Genomic DNA, 16,155 nt, shown 5'->3' with positions numbered 1-16,155 from the left:
AAGTTTTCAACAGGTACATGTCACCATCCCCAGTGCACTGAGCATTCTGAATGTGTCATAGAAACTACATCATTTGGTAATTTTTAATAATTACATCAATGCCTTTGCTCTTTTTCTTCATTGTTTACTCCACTATTCATATCAGTACAACTGCATTTCTACAGGTGTCTAAAGCTCCTCCACTTAACTTTTCTATTATGTATTTTGATACATTTGATAAACTTTTCAAGTTTAATAATTATTTCTTCAAGCTTAAATATGTTAATCCCCTTTTCATTTGTAACAATATAAGATTGAGAATTCAAGTACTTATCCACTTTGAGACCAGCCTAAGCTACATGTGACCCTGCCTCTTCCCCCCTCCCACAAAAAAAAAACAAAAAAAAACAAAAAAAAAACAAAAAAAAAAAACAAAAAACCTAGAACTTTGTACTCTACTATGCAAAGTTTTATTATGTAACTTTCCATGTAACACTCCCTGTGGGAAAACTATCCCCTTGTTTGTTTGTTTGTTTGTTTGTTTGTTTGTTTTTGGCTTTTTGAGACAGTCTATTATAGCCCTGGCTATCCTAGAATTCACTATGTACACCAGGTGAGCCTCAGACTCACGATCCACCACCTACCTCTGCCTCCAGAGTGCTAGAGTAAAAGGTGAGCTACCAAGTCCAGCCTCCCTTGACTTAGTAAACTTACAGGGAGAACAAATCTCTATGACAGGACCAATCACACTTGGTATGTTTATTATTCCTCATTCCTCAGTTCTCTTCTTAGCCAAGATCTATGTACCTAACTTGTGAAAGTTTTTGCAGCCTCTTTACAATAACTGTTCTCAAATGTACTATGACTGAATTCTCATCTAAGGTCTCTGGCACACCAGCTCCTGTGAAAGAGTGTAACATTCACTTTATCACTTGGATGTTTGCCTTGTGAGTTTTCCGATGTATACGAAGCCCTGAATTCCAACAAAAGGATTTCCCACATTCAGAGCATTTCCAGGGTTTCTCTCGTGTATGAACTCTCTGATGTTCACTGAGAGAGGACTTCAGAGTGAAAGCTTTCTCACATTCACTGCACTTAAATGGTTTCTCTCCAGAATGAATTTTCTGGTGAATCTGAAGGGATGCCTTTCTGGAATAAGCTTTTTCACACTCATTGCATTCATATGGCTTTTCTGTTGAATGAGTTCTCTGGTGTATAATTAACTGTGATTTTCCATAGAAGGATCGTTCACATAAGCTACATTCATAGGGTTTCTCTCCTGTATGTGTTCTCCTGTGTATAATAAGATATGACTTGCTGCTGAAAGACCTTCCACACTCGTTACAACCATAGGGTTTCTCTCCTGCATGAGCTCGCAAATGAGCAGTGAGCTGCTCCTTCCGGCCAAAGGCTTTGCCACACTGACTGCACTCAAAAGGATTTTTCCCAGTATGAACTCCCTGGTGTACAATGAGTTGTGTTTTTGCATTGAAGGTTTTCCCACAATCAATGCATTGATAAGGTTTCTCCCCTGTGTGCATTCTGGTATGAACAAGGAGGTAGAACTTACTCCTGAATGCCTTCCCACATTCATTGCATTTATGAGGTTTCACTTCTGTGTGAGTTCTCTGATGAACAATAAATGGGGACTTCAAACTAAATGCTTTCCCACATTCATTGCATTCATAAGGTTTTACTCCTGTGTGACTTCTCTGGTGTAAAATAAGCTGAGATTTCCAACTGTAGGCTTTCCCACATTCATTGCAACAATAGGGCTTCTCTCCTGTGTGAACTTCTTGGTGGACAATGAGCTGTGACCTAAAAGAAAAAACTTTTCCACATTCATTACATAAGTAGGGCTTTTCTCCTGTGTGAACTCTCTGATGAGCATTAAGGTTTGACTTGGCACTGAAGGCTCTTTCACAGTATGTGCATTTGTACGGTCTCTCCCCTGTATGAATTCTGAAATGTACAACAAGCTGTGATTTACAACGAAAAGCTTTTCCACATTCATTACAGATACAATTTTTTTCTAAGCTACAACGTTTTTGATGCTTAAAAAAATATGGGTCTTTATAACTATGAAATTGATCAGGATTCTTTTTTACAGAAATTCTGCTTGAACTCAAATTTTGTATCACATTTGCTCCACGTGTGCTATACTTATGGAGTCTCTGCCTTGAAGAAACATGGGTTCTGTTGGTAAAAAGTTTTCCAAACCCATTACGAGTATAGTTTCTCTGAACATTTTCATCTTGACTTTTCTGGTACCATTTTTTCCAGCCTTCTAGAAAGAAAAAACAAAACAGTTCTGATTTTAATTCTGATACAGAATTAAAGAGATTTGAAAAGCATGCATGGGCTGAGGCACATGTAACTAGTGGGTGAGGCTCATTTAGAATACATGAAGTCCTGGATTACACCACCAGTACTACAGGGGGTGGGAGATCTTTCCACTTTGGTAAGAGGCCTGTGACACCACTTCAAAGAAAGTGGGCAGAGCCTGGGGGAGATGGAAGTAAATAAAGCCAGACACAAACAAGGTCCTCCCTCATTACTGGTAGTGAACTGGTCATGAGGAAATCTTTTTTTTTTTTTTTTTTTTTTTGGTTTTTTTTTTTTGAGACAGGGTTTTCTCTGTAGCTTTGGAGCCTGTCCTGGATCTAGCTCTGTAGACCAGGCTGGCCTCGAACTCACAGAGATCCACCTGCCTCTGCCTCCCAAGTGCTGGGATTACAGGCGTGCGCCACCACCACCCAGCTGAAAATCATTTTAAAAAGGGTTTTTAACAAATATACTTGCTGGACAGGATGGCACATGCATTTAATCCCAGCACTTGGGAAGCAGAGACAAGATCTCTGAGTTCTGGGCCACCCTTGCTACAACAGTGAGAACTTGTCTCAAAAATCAAACTCCTTGCCCCCAAATAAAAGAAATAAAACAACAGACTTGCTGGGCTGGCAAGATGGCTCAGTGAGTCAAGGTACTTGCCACTTAGTCTAAAACCCACTTCAGCCCCAGGACTCACATGATAGAAGGAAAGAACTGACTTCCACAGGTCATCCTATGAATTCTACATTTGTCCAGTGGCACATATAGCACCCCAAACCCAAACATGTTTTTTAAAACATACATACAAATGTTAAATCTGAATTTTATTGCCACAAGATTCTATATAGTTAAAAAGTGAACTACATCATACAGAGTAAGTACAAGACATTTAGATCTGTGACAATAAGACATTAAAAAGAATGAACTGTAACTGGGCATGGTGGTGTGTTGAGAAATAACCTTTTTGTACACTGTGAAGACGTGTCACTCTGATTGGTTAATAAAAAGCTGAACAGCCAATAGCTAGGCAGGATTTTGAGGGCTGAGGACAGTGGGAAGAAGAAAGAAGTCGCCAGCCAGATGGCAAGCAGGATGGGTACTACATAGATGAGTTAAGAAAGACACAAGGTAGAAAGTAAATTAGTAGAAATACGTTAATTTAAGTTACAAGATCTAGTTAGAAACAAGCCTAAGATCTCAGCCAAGCTTTCATAATTAATAATAAGTCTCCATGTCATTACTGGGGAGCCAATGGTCCTGACAAAAAAATCCACCTACAGCAAGCAATGCATGCCTTTAATCCCAGCACTTGGAGGCCATGGCAGGCGAAGCTCTGAGTTCAAGGACAGTCTCGTCTACAGAGCGAGTTCCAGGGCAACCAGGGCTAACAAGAGAGAGAGAGAGAGAGGTGGGGGAGGGAGAGAAATATGAACTGAGAGGTGCTATATATAAAATAATAGCACTTAGGAGGTGGTGGCAGGAAGATATAGAATTTGAGCAAAACACACACACACACACACACACACACACACACACACATCAAACAAAAAAAAAGGAGAAAAAGAGAATGAATGAACCATGAAAATACTCCAAACAGAATTCCCAAGAAGTAGGTATGCTTGGTATGGTTTAAGGGGAGAGGGGGATGGCACAACCCACTGAGTGAGCAAAGTAAAGGCAGGAAACACGCTACACTAGGCTGGAGCAAAAAGTTTCTGCTTTAAAAGGTGTTTGAGGGTTGGGGATTTAGCTCAGTGGTAGAGCACTTGCCTAGCAAGCTCAAGGTCCTGGGTTCGATTCTCAGCTCAAAAAAAAAAAAGGTGTTTGATTAGAGAAGGTCCTGATTAGTTATTGTGCTTTTAAAACATGAGTTTGGTTGCCATGTAAAAAATAAATAAGAAGGGCTGGAGAGGTGGCTCAGAGGTGAAGAGCACCGACTGCTCTTCCAGAGGTCCTGAGTTCAATTCCCAGTGACCATAATGAGATCTGGCGCCCTCTCTGTACACATAATAAATAAATAAATAAATCTTTTTTAAAAAATAAATAAATAAATAAATAAATAAATAAGAAAAGAACAGAGCTTGGCCTAGTGGAACTGGCCTGCGACTGCTCCAATAGCAGGCTAAAAGGAAGACTGAACTAGAATTTGAGCTTCAAAGATAGATTAATACAACACTGTCTCAAAATAAAAGGAAAAGAAATAAAATAAATAAAACTAAAAGGAAAGGGGATGAGGGGGTAGCTCAGTGATAATGTGCTTGCCTAGCACGTATGAGGCCCTTTGTTTGATACCCAGCATCACAAAATTAAATAAATATGAGCAGAAACACATTAGAAGGCCCTTGTAGTAGTAGCCCCACATGACACTATAATTATTAGATTCTACCTCTAGAGCTGAGGGCTCTAGAATGCACTGAAAAAAGAACTGGATGGAGCTGATGTGGAACTGAGAGAAGAGGGATCAACAGTTCCAGTTACAAAGTACTGCTGCTCTTGGCAAAAAAATACCCTGAAAGAAAATGAAAGATTGCTATGGAATTATTACATTTTAGAGTACAGTAACATCCAAATGATAACAATAAGTAAACAGATCTGAGTCAGTACTCAGTGAAAAGTAGGTCAATAGTCTATGGAAGTATAAAATGACATTATAGATGAGACCATTCAGGAAACAAGACCACAGCTCATTTTTGGGACCAAAACATTATTCTTATACGGACAGCAATGAACAGAAACAAGTAATTAATTTAGAACAATCAAGCAAAAGGTTGAGGCATGAGAATATCCTTCTACATTACCAATGCTTTACAAGAATTTGTAAGTGTTGGCTTAGCAGCTTTCTTCCCACTATGTAATTTTTCTCTAAATATGCTCATCCCAATGAGAGAAGAGGGAATGATTATGGTTATACTTAAGAGTGAGGCCGCCGGGCAGTGGTGGCGCTCGCCTTTAATCCCAGCACTCGGAGGCAGAGCCAGGCGGATCTCTGTGAGTTCAACGCCAGCCTGGTTTCCAAAGTGAGTTCCAGGAACTACACACAGAAACCCTGTCTCAAAAAACAAAAACAAAACAAACAAACAAAAAAAAAAAATGAAGCCACCAAACTCAAGAATAAGTTAAAAACCGGGACTACTCAATAACAATAATTTTTAAAAAAAAAAAAACAATGGCTAGAAGAAATGAAATCTTCTAGGGCATAACATCATGTCTGGCTAACTTTTTGAGTTACTGGTTTAACGTAACTGGTCAGAAACAAAACACAAACACAGACTGGAAATTTGCTAAGTATGAAAGGGAACCTCAAGGCTAGGCTACTAGCAGTCTATGACACCTAACTCTCAATACTTTAAAATTATAGCAAGCCTAAAGAGACAGCTTAGCAGTCTATTCTACCAGAGGACCAGAGTTAAGATCCACCTCAGGAAGCTTAGAGACACCTGAAACTCCAGCTGATGACCTCTGTGGGTACCTACACACACACACACACACACACACACACACACACACACACACACACACACACACACACACACACTCTCTCTCTCTCTCTCTCTCTCTCTCTCTCTCTCTCTCTCTCTCTCTCTGTCTCTCTCTCTCTCTCTCTAAAAAAAATTGTTTTGACAGAATGAAAAATCAAAGTGCAGCGCCTGAAGCTGTGACATTAAGGAAACTGTTCTCAATATCAATGAAGAGAAAGCTCCTCACGTTTTTCTAAAGGGGAGTATATCTGACCAAAGACAGTTGTTATCTTCTTTCCTTCTGTGAGAAGTTTCTCTTACAGCTTTCCGGTTCTAGTTCCATAGATGTACACTGAATCACACACCTATAATTCCTGTGCTCCAGAGGCAGAGGTAAGAGCATCTCAGCATGGTCTACATAGGAAGCTCTAGGCCAGCAAGGGCTACATAGTTAGACCCGTCTCAAAAGGCAAAAAAAAAAAAAAAAAAAAAATTCTAGCTCCTTTTACAATCCTAAGTATGCCTGGAATAGACATCTTATACCTTAACTATACTCACTCAGATGATGAGAGTTTCACCCATACCTATCAGATGGGACCACAAATATCCTAAGAGATCCTGGACTTGAAGCTGAATTATGGCTCCAAATATGTACTGACTGAAAGGATGCTCATATTTCATATAAGAGCATTTTTTTATACATGCAGATGAAAAGAAGGCACTCTATGCTTAATATCCAAAAATCTACCCCCAAGCTATACCCCCCACCCTCTGCACAGCAGCTCTGAATAGATAAAGATAGCCATCCTCCTATTCAAATGGTCTGGACAGGAAGGCAGGTCACTACCCTTGGAAGGCCAATCCACCCCTTTTACCATGGCTGGTTCGAACAGATGTGAATTTTTAAAAATGCAAAATTGGGCATGATGACACTGGCCTGTAATCCCACCATTCAAGGGGCAAAGACAGGAGGGATAGAATTAGAACCAAAAGAGAGAGGAGGGAAAAGGAGAAAGGGGGAGAGAGGAAATAAATGATAAATGTGTGGGCAGATTTCTGGTTTCAAAAGAATCAAGACACCATTGAAATGGAGCTTGCCGATAAATGATGTGGAGCTGGAGAGGTGGTTCAGCAGTTAAGAATACTTGCTGCTCTTGCAGAGGACCCAGGTTCATTCCCAACACCTACATGGCAGCTAACAACTATTAACTCTACTTCCAGGGGATCCAATGCCCACTTCTGGCCTCTAAAGGCATTGCATGCACATGGTACATACACAGGCAAAATTCCCATATATATAAAATAAAAAGAAATAGACATGAGATGTGCCATATACCTTTAATCCCAGCATCCAGTAGGCATAGGCAGGAGGATTTTTTTGAGTTTGAGACCAGCTTGATCTACACAGGAAGTTCCAGGCCATCCAGGGCTATACAGTGAAACCCTTTCTCAAAAATAAATAACATGGCTCCAGAGATGGCTCAGTGATAAGAGAACTTTTTGCTCTTTCAGAGGATCCAGGTTTGATTCCCAGTACCCACATGGTGGCTCATAACCATCTGTAATTCCAATCCCAGGGGATCCAATGCTCTCTTCTGATCTCCTCAGGCACAAGGCATGCACATGGTGCATATACATACAAACATGCAGGTAAAACACCATGCAAGCAAAACAATCACCCACATAAAGTTATAAAATAAATCTAAAAATCTTCTAAAAATAATAAAACTAAAAAGAGAATAAAACCACTTGATTCAGAAGTTCCTGCCATATCTGTATGTGGTATCTGACGCTGGGGGTCCTGCGAGGCTGCTGAAGAAGGTGTAAAGGAAGAACATAACATCCTAGGGTAACAAGAGGACAACAGATGGAAGCCTACTTCTGATACCAGCCAAGTTCTGAAGCAGTCACTGTGTAGAACTGCTCTAAGCAGACAACTGGTCATTTGAGGCTATATACTGTTATTTTACTAGACTGGATCAGATAATTAAAATACCAGGGTATTTTCCCAGACTAATCATAAGATGTTTTCAAAAACAAATCTAGTACAACAGCAAAAAAGAGGCAAGAGCTCCTGAAGACGGTTAAGAATGTAAACTAAGTGCGCAGTGACACTGTTCTAGACTGGGTAACAGGAAGACATGTGTTAAAACATAATCCTCAAAGAACAAAATGCCAACAGAAACAAGCAGTGGACAGGGTCACAAAGGAAAAGATACAAGTCCAAAACAAGCCTACTGAGTCCGGGATGCTGGATTGACTATGCAACCACAGTAGTCTTTTCAAAAATGGAAAGACTGAAAGAATGATGTCCTGGTTACTCTTGATTGTTAGCTTGACACAGTGCAGACTCATCGAAGAGAAGCCTCAGCTGAAACTGCCTTTGTCTGGCTGGTCTATGGGCACGTCGGTGAGGGATTTTTCTAGATTATTAACTAATACAGAAGGGCCCAGCCCACTGTGGGTAATAACATTCCTTGGGCAGGTGGTCCTGGACTGTACAAGCCAGCAAGCAGCAGTCCGATATGATGCTGCTTTGAGTCTCTATTGAAGTTCCCGCCCTGGTTTTCGTCCCAGTAGTGACCTGGAAGTGTAAACAAAATAAATCCTTTCCTCCTAGAGCTGTTTTTGGTCAATGTTTTATCTCAACAACAGACTGAAACAAGGACAAACGGAGACTTTAGACATAAGTTTTTTCCCATTTCTGATACCAGACTGAAGTCTAGAAAAGCACATAACTCTCCTACAGATAAATAAAACCCAGGACCAAATGCAGGAGGAGAAGGGAGGAATATGTGAATTTTAGTTTTAGAACCATAGCAGGAAACAAATTTTCAGACTGTGAGAGCTTTTCCATAGCTTCAGTACAGAGAAGGACAGCTGAATTTGGGGTGAACCTCAGCAGATAGCCTGCAAGAGAAGGCATCACTCAGTGATACACATGACGCAAGGTATGCACCCATGGGTAAAGTCTTAGGTAATTTAACTGTCAAAGGCAGAAGAGAAAATTTTAAACAGGGAAGAAAAGGGGCATAAGTCACATTAAGAGGGAAGAAATTCTCAAGGCCCAACTGCCCACTGAAAGGAAAGAAACTAACACAGAAGGCAGACTCTGACAGAGAGAGGTACACATGCACCTCTCAGAGCTGAAGGGGGAAGGAGAACCCAACATTCGGGGTGACAATTAGTGCCTGACTTGAGAAACCTATAATCTCATCCCAAGTCAGATGCATCAGTTGAGGACTTTTAGGAGTTTCTAGGTACACCACCATCCCACTGTCAAGTACCTAAGGAACAGCCAATTTACCTCCATACATACTATCTTCCTGGTTCTCAATCACCTACCTGGACAGCTCTGGGTGGACATTTTGGCATTTATTACCCACGGTTCTTTTCCTTGCTCCAACTTGAAGATTAAGTCAGGTTTGGTATCAAGACACCCTGTTAATGAAATAATCAAAAAGGATTCAGACCAAACTGCTAAGGGTAAATCACAAAACAAAACTGCTTATTTGCACTTGGGAATAACAACAATTTAAAAAAAGGAAGACCAAATATTCACCAAAGAACATTTACCTGTAAAGTTCAAATTCATAATCATCAATCACTTCAGAGGTCTCAAGTCAGATAACAAAAGAAAAAGGAATGGAGGCTATGACTTCCAGGTGAGTTGACAGAGGTGCTGGACTCACCCACGGAGAGCAGGTTGCTGTAGTTCTCCAGAGTCACCTCTCTATACATCTGCTGCTGTGCAGGGTCCAGTAGCTGCCACTCTTCACTTGATAGCTCCACAGACACATCCTTGAATGACAGTAACCCCTGTAAGAATTCACACACTGTTGCACTAGACCTACTCACAGGAGGCAGCATGTGAAGAATACAGAAAACTCAAAAGAAAAGTTATTCCTCTCCAGATGGTCTGTTGAGCCTGGTTCACCATCTACTTTTTAAAAGAGTTGAAAATTGGGTCTGAAGTGATGGCTCAATGTTGAGAACATCTGCTGCTCAATCCTAAGGATTGAAGTTTGGAGCCTAGTAACCAAACAGCAAGTGATGCATCCCCAGATGTCTATTAACTCCAGCTCTGAGGGATCCAATACCTTCTTCTTGCCTCTGTGAACACAAGGCATACACATGGTACATAGACATATATACAAGCAAAACATCTATATACATAAAATGAGTTTAAAAAAAAAATCAACCACCCAATCACAAAAGTACCAGACACTCTGTGGTTTTCTGTGGATTTTAGGATGAGTACAAGACAGCAGTCACTAGGAAGTTTTCAGTCTTGTGGAGGGAAACAACCATGTACACAAATACACAAAAGCAGACCCAGAGGATATGTTGTGCAGAATGGATAGAACCATTCTCAGTAAGCACCGAGACTCAGCTCTACTTAGTCATCTAAACAGTTCACCCAAAGTAATGGGATGGAAAGAGAATTCAGGAGGTGATAAGGATGAGATTCACCTGGGAAAACGGGGGGAAGCAACAGTGTAAACCTAAGAGTTCAGCCTCCTCCTTCAGGAGTCTAAAGGCACTGGAGCAGGACAGAAAACGGCTTTCTGTCTTCTGCTCTATCCTGTGTGGCTCCCACGCCCTGGTAATCCAAGTCTAAGAGAACAGTAATCATCATATATTGGGAACGGGTGCTGGCAGGGAACAACAGAGAGATTCAGAAATGTCTATTTCTTTTAGGCCAAGTCTAATTATGGAAGGAAAAAATGTATAGAGGATAACCTGTACTCACTATAAAGAGATACATACAGTAAACACCACTTAGAATACAGAACAGAAGGACTGGAGAGATGGCTCAGCAGTTAAAAGTACTGGCTGCTCTTCCAGAGGTCCTGAGTTCAATTCCCAGCAACCACATGGTGGCTCACAACCATCTGTAATGAGATCTGGTGCCCTCTTCTGGCCTGCAGAGATACGTACAGACAGAATACTGTATACATAATAAATAAATGAATCTTTAAAGATCATTAAAAAAAAAAAAAGATTAGAAACCCGTTAAGAGGTTATATAGCTTGCCAGGCATGGCAGTACATACCTTTAGTCCCAGCACTTTTGCCTCAGTCTTGTGGAGGGAAACAACCATGTACACAAATACACAAAAGCAGACCCAGGATACATGTTGTATAGAATAGATAGAACCATAGGCAAAAAGGCTGAGGCAGGCAAATCTCCATGAGTTAATCTATATAGAAAGTTCCAGGTCAACTCTAATATATAAAAGGAATATGAAGCCAGGCAGTGATGCACACCTTTAATCCCAGCACTCGGAAGGCAGAGGCAGGTGGAGCTCTGTGAGTTTGAGGCCAGCCATAGTGTCCCATGCCAGCCAGAGCTTTATGATGTGACCCTGTCTCAAAAAATAATCATAAAATTTACGAGACCCGCTTCAGGGCTCGGCACGCAAAAGACATTAAATGAATATGTATTTTCAAAACAAGTGAAAAGGGGGGCGGAGGAGGTGATTTACTCGATGAGGTCCGAAGAGCTGCATAAAGTCCAACGCAGGATGACTTCATTTGCAAGAATTACCTTAAGACCACCTGCACTTGATAACAGAGTCCAAGTAAACGGAGGCGCGTTTCTGGAGGCCCAGAACCTGGAGAGCGTCAAGGTCTAGACACGACTTAAGCAGTGAATGCGACCACCGACTGAGTCCTGGCAGCTTTTTTAAAGCGAACCTACTTACCCAGAAGGAAGCCAACCGCGCTTCGGCGGCCATAGGTGGGAGGTACGGCCTCCGGGCTCGAATCAACAGAGCGGAGTTCCAGCTCTCAGTAATCCTGAAGAGCAGAGTCGGTGGACAGCCAGGCTCCGACCAAGCCCGCCGCTGCGCCGGGATTCAGCTACGCAGCGGGATGGCCGCGGACTCCGGAGCCGGCCGGCCACCGTTAGCTCCGGGTCCCAATGCCGGCAGAAGCGGTCCAGCAAGCGTGCTGCGGGGAAGAGCAGGCGCAGCGGCGCGGCGCACAAAGAAGCGCGTCATTCTTTCCCTGCACACGCGCCTGAAGGAAAGAAGCTCATTTCGCGGAACGTGCTGCGGAGGGGCTAGTTCACAGAGGCTGCCCAAGAGCCCACGTGTTTCCGCGCTCGTGCCTTGAAGTTCCAGCACTCGGGAGACATAAACGGGAGGATTTCTGTGAGTTCGATGTCAGCCAGGACTACATAAAGAGACCCTGTCTCAAAAATACCAAAACAAACAAACAAACAAAAACAAATCCAACGCTGGAGTCGCCTCTCGGACCGGTAAAGAGACTGGCGGCGGCTACACTAAGCACAGCCGTGATAAAATACACAGTTCAAGATGGCTCAGCGGTTGAGAACACTGGCTGCTCCTCCTAAGGACCTGGGTTTAGTTCCAACACCCACAGGTCGGCTCACGTCTGTAACTCAAGTCCCGGGGAAGCCGACGCAGACATAAATGCATTAAAAAGCACCATAGATTGGGGGTTAGAGGAAAGCACGGGACGCTTCGTGACTCACTAGGTTGTATACGGTTGTATCGGTGCACCAAATAACAACAGTAGCTAGCTTCATTAAAGGAAAAACTACTGTGAATGTGAAGAAAAACAAAAACACATGGAAAGGTAAACTCTGTCCAAAATGAATCTTAAGATAAATTCTACGTTCATGTCTTGAATTGAAGTTTTATTAGTTCATCAACTGTATTTTCATGGTCTTCATTAGTTATTATTCATATCCCCTTTAAGGTCCTTGAACATATCCATAATTCCTATTTTGAAGTCCTGGTTTTGTGATTCAGCGAAATTGCTTTTCTGGTCACCTATTACAATAGGGTTGTTGACTTCTGTAGAAGGTATATTGCCTTGGCTAGTCAAGTTTGTGGTTTTTTGTTTTTGGGTTTTTTGGGGGGGTTTGTTGTTGTTGTTGTTGTTTTGGTTTTTGGTTTTTTTCCCAAGACAGGGTTTCTCTGTGTTGTTTTGGTGCCTGTCCTGGATCTCGCTCTGTAGACCAGGCTGGCCTCGAACTCACAGAGATCTGCCTGGCTCTGCCTCCCAAGTGCTGGGATTACAGGCATGCACCACCACCGCCCGGCAAGTTTGTGTTTTTATTTTGGGGTCTAAGCATCTGGAGTTATGATGTCTGAAATGTTTTTTGGTGGAGATCTCTGATCTCATCTTTGTTGTGTGGGTGTTGCTGTTGCCTGCTCTGGTTCCTAGCCAAATGTGGTGGCTTTGGGGTTCTTGGTAGAGAGTGTTTCTGTGGGTCACCCTGAGGTATCACAAAGGGATGGAGATGGGCTAGAAGGAAAAGCTGAAAGGAGCATTAGGAAAGAACCAGGGAAACCCTGGCTCTGCACCAAGAGGTAGAGTCCCTAAGGAATAGAGGTAAGCTGAAGGAAGGGGCTCTGGAGGTTCCCTGAGAACCCACTAAACAATGACATGACAAAAGCTTCCAAAATCCTAAATGCAGGGTGGATAAGATGGCTTATCAAATAAAGGACATTTGCCTAGTGATCTGAATCATCTATCTCTGGGTACAAGATGGAAGGAGAGATTCAACTCCCACAAGTTGTCCTCTGATCTCTACATGTATGTCATAGCATATGCATGCATGCTCATAAACACACAAGAACAAATAAATAATGTATTTTTAAAATCTTATATACAGTTACCACCAGGACCTTGCAAAGAGCATCTTGGAGAAGTCCAGACCAGTACTTCTGGTGTATGTTTCTTCATGAGTATCTCTTTCCTTCTCTTATCATCATGCATAAAAATCTCTTTTAAAAATGTATTTTTACCAACAGTCAATTGTGGACCCTATAGCACAAATTCTAATTGTCTTAATAATAAAAACCTGGAGCCAGATATCAGGGTAAATGCTGAAAGATCAGAGAGACAAAGGAGCCAGCCACAGTCACCTCTCACCTCACAACTCCTCAGGCTGAAAGGGCTGAGCTCCTGTCTCTGCCTGCCTTATGACTTTCTCTTTCCTCCTCCCAAGTGCTGCGATGATCAAAGGCGTGTGCCACCACGGCCTGGCCTCTATGGTTAACTAACTAGTGGTAAGCTGCACACTCTGACCTCCAGGCAAGCTTTATTTGTTAGAGCACAAGCAAAACATCACCACAGGACCCTGTGTGCAGAACTACCAACTTGCCAGGCTGTGCACACTAGTGAAATAGTAGGAGGCCTGTCACAGGAATAACAACTTCCTGTCACAGGAATAACAACTTCCTTTTTATTAAACTCTAGGCCTGCCCCAAGAGAGAGAATTCAGGCTGGTAGTATAACCCCGATCAAAAGTCTGTGGCTTGGGCTGGTGAGATGTTCAGCAGTGAAGATTTTTCCTATGCAAACATAATGACCTGAGTTTAATCCCTGAAACTCAAGTAAAGGTAGAAACCAACTCCACAAAGTTGTTCTCTGACCTCATACACACTCTGTGGCATGTGTGTATCCTTCTCCATAAATCACGAACACAACACACTAACAATAATAAATACTGTATAACAATAGTGTAAATTTTAAAAGCCTGTGGCTACAGAGGTTATAAACTTTATTGTAGATATGAAGGCGAGCACAGCCAGGAGCAGAGACACCCGAGAAAGTCCAGAGTGAACACAGCCCTGAGCCAGGCCATGTGAGGAGAGGGTGGAGGGGAGACAAGAGACCCAGGAGTCCAAGAGGCCAAAAAGAAAAAGGGTAAAAAGGACCGGCATAACCAAATGGCTGGGTTATATAGGGAAGAGTCGATGGGCTGGAGAGTTTAGGGTAGGGATGTGGTGTGCCAGCCATACCCTGTAACATGTAGGGACTGAGGTATGCTGGGAGAACCGGACAACCAGGTCTGCTTTATATATATATATGAAAGTAGGAGGGGACTAGTTGGGAAGGAAGGAGATCAATGGGAGTGGGGGACAAGAGTGGGTAAGGGAGGAGCATGGCCAAAATACATGTAAGAAAATGTTATAATGAAACCCATTATGCATAGCTAATAAGATCTTTTTCATAAAACCTCACTCTGCTTAAAACTGGCTAATCATGAAATTAGAAACCAGGGTCAAGTTTTACCTGAGTAGCGTTCACATAGAGAAGGGAACGCCTCAGGCTGTAACTGCAGCTGTGTCTCTGTCCCTACCATTGCTGATAATTAGGCTTCAAACTCATTAACATGCCAGGTGGCACACACCTTTAATCCGATCACTTAGAAGCCAGAGGCAGACTCTGTGAGTTCAAGACCAGCCTCTTCTACAAAGTGAGCTCCAAGACAGCCAGAACTGTTACACAGGGAGACCTTGTCTTGAAAAACCAAACAAAAACAACAACAACAAAAAAAACTTATTAACATAAATTGAGCAAAATATTACTTCATTAGCATTTGTCTTCTGTGCGTTCTTCCATTTTTTCACGATTGTGTATTGTTTTTCTGCTTTTCCACGTCTTTTGGTAAAAGCAATTTACTAAGCTTTTGTTTTCTTAATGTGAATGAATCATGTTTTGCTTTTTTTACACTTTAACTTGTTGATGTCTGCTTTTATAATTAGTTTTGTTGTTGCTGTTGTTTGTTTTTTTCCCCGTCTTAAGACATGTCTCCTGTCTTCCAAGCTGGCCTTGAGCTCACTGTGTAGCTGAGAATGATCTTGAGCTTCTGATCTTCCTGCCTTCAGATCCCCCGTGATAGGATTACAGGCTTAGATCAATTTGTGCGGTGCTAGGAATAGAACCCAGGGTTTCCTGCATGATGGGCAATCACTCTACCAACTGAGCTAAATCTCCAGCTCTAATTCAGTAATTTTCTTCTTTCCAGAGCTGTATTTTATTTTCCCTTAAATTCTCGTTTCGTTTATTTCCGTTCTTTTTGCTCAGTGCTACTGGACTATGAATATTCAAACACAGGATCGATAAGAGACTAGGGAACAGAAATAACGCCAACGCCTCCCTGCAAGCATGTAAGTTGGGCTGTGTTGAGAGGTTTTCTGGGGCTGATGAAGCCCACTCTTCAGTTCCAGGCACTTTTGCTCCAAGTGGAACTCTGGGAAATGTAGTCCTGTATGGACACTTCCACTGTCGGATCGCGTCCACCCTGAGGCTGTCAGGTTCACTGTAAGCGCTGGTGAAGCGGGGGAAGGGACAGCAAGGACCGTCGTGGTCCTTGGCGACCCCAGAACCTTCAGACACTGGTCGGAGCCAGCGCGGAGCCTTAGACAGGCTCAAGGCACCAAGGCACGTGCGCAGGATGGGCGGGCCTACTACTGCTCTTGTCTAGGCTCCGGTTGCGGCGGGGCGGGCCCTGGGCGTTCTGGGTGTAGAGGACACGGCTTCAGTGAACTGGTCTACAAGGAGCTTGGGGGTACTGGGGGGCGGGGCGGAGGAGGAGTGTTTACTGATGCTGCACCCCTGTC

The 16,155-nt window shown here is 42.6% G+C and overlaps 2 protein-coding genes across 4 annotated transcripts in view; one reads left to right on the top strand and one right to left on the bottom strand.

Moving 5' to 3' along the window:
* Positions 1–543: 543 nt before the first annotated feature.
* On the bottom strand, positions 544–11,888 carry Znf26 (zinc finger protein 26). 3 transcript variants are annotated; one of them, XM_036171763.1, is made up of 4 exons: positions 11,476–11,888; positions 9,461–9,587; positions 9,114–9,209; positions 544–2,266 (listed from the first exon to the last, which is right to left on the bottom strand). In XM_036171763.1, the coding sequence occupies exons 1-4, from the start codon at positions 11,506–11,508 to the stop codon at positions 900–902; spliced, it is 1,623 nt and encodes a 540-aa protein (XP_036027656.1). In that variant the 5' UTR covers positions 11,509–11,888; the 3' UTR covers positions 544–899. The 3 variants fall into 3 exon arrangements, with proteins under 3 accessions (XP_036027656.1, XP_036027657.1, XP_036027659.1); XM_036171764.1 differs by having other exon boundaries at positions 9,461–9,569; XM_036171766.1 differs by lacking the exon at positions 11,476–11,888 and having other exon boundaries at positions 9,345–9,530.
* The window catches only part of Znf605 (zinc finger protein 605), a 19,710-nt gene continuing 15,199 nt past the window's right edge, over positions 11,645–16,155 (top strand). Inside the window, 1 exon segment of the mRNA XM_036171680.1 lies at positions 11,645–11,820. Within this exon segment, the coding sequence (XP_036027573.1) occupies positions 11,645–11,820 (176 nt within the window).

The sequence above is a fragment of the Onychomys torridus genome, chromosome 22 (assembly GCF_903995425.1).
Source record: "Onychomys torridus chromosome 22, mOncTor1.1, whole genome shotgun sequence".
Lineage (NCBI taxonomy): Eukaryota > Metazoa > Chordata > Mammalia > Rodentia > Cricetidae > Onychomys > Onychomys torridus.
The sequence above is the reverse complement of the archived record's forward strand: the minus strand, read 5'-3'. Positions and strand labels throughout refer to the sequence as shown.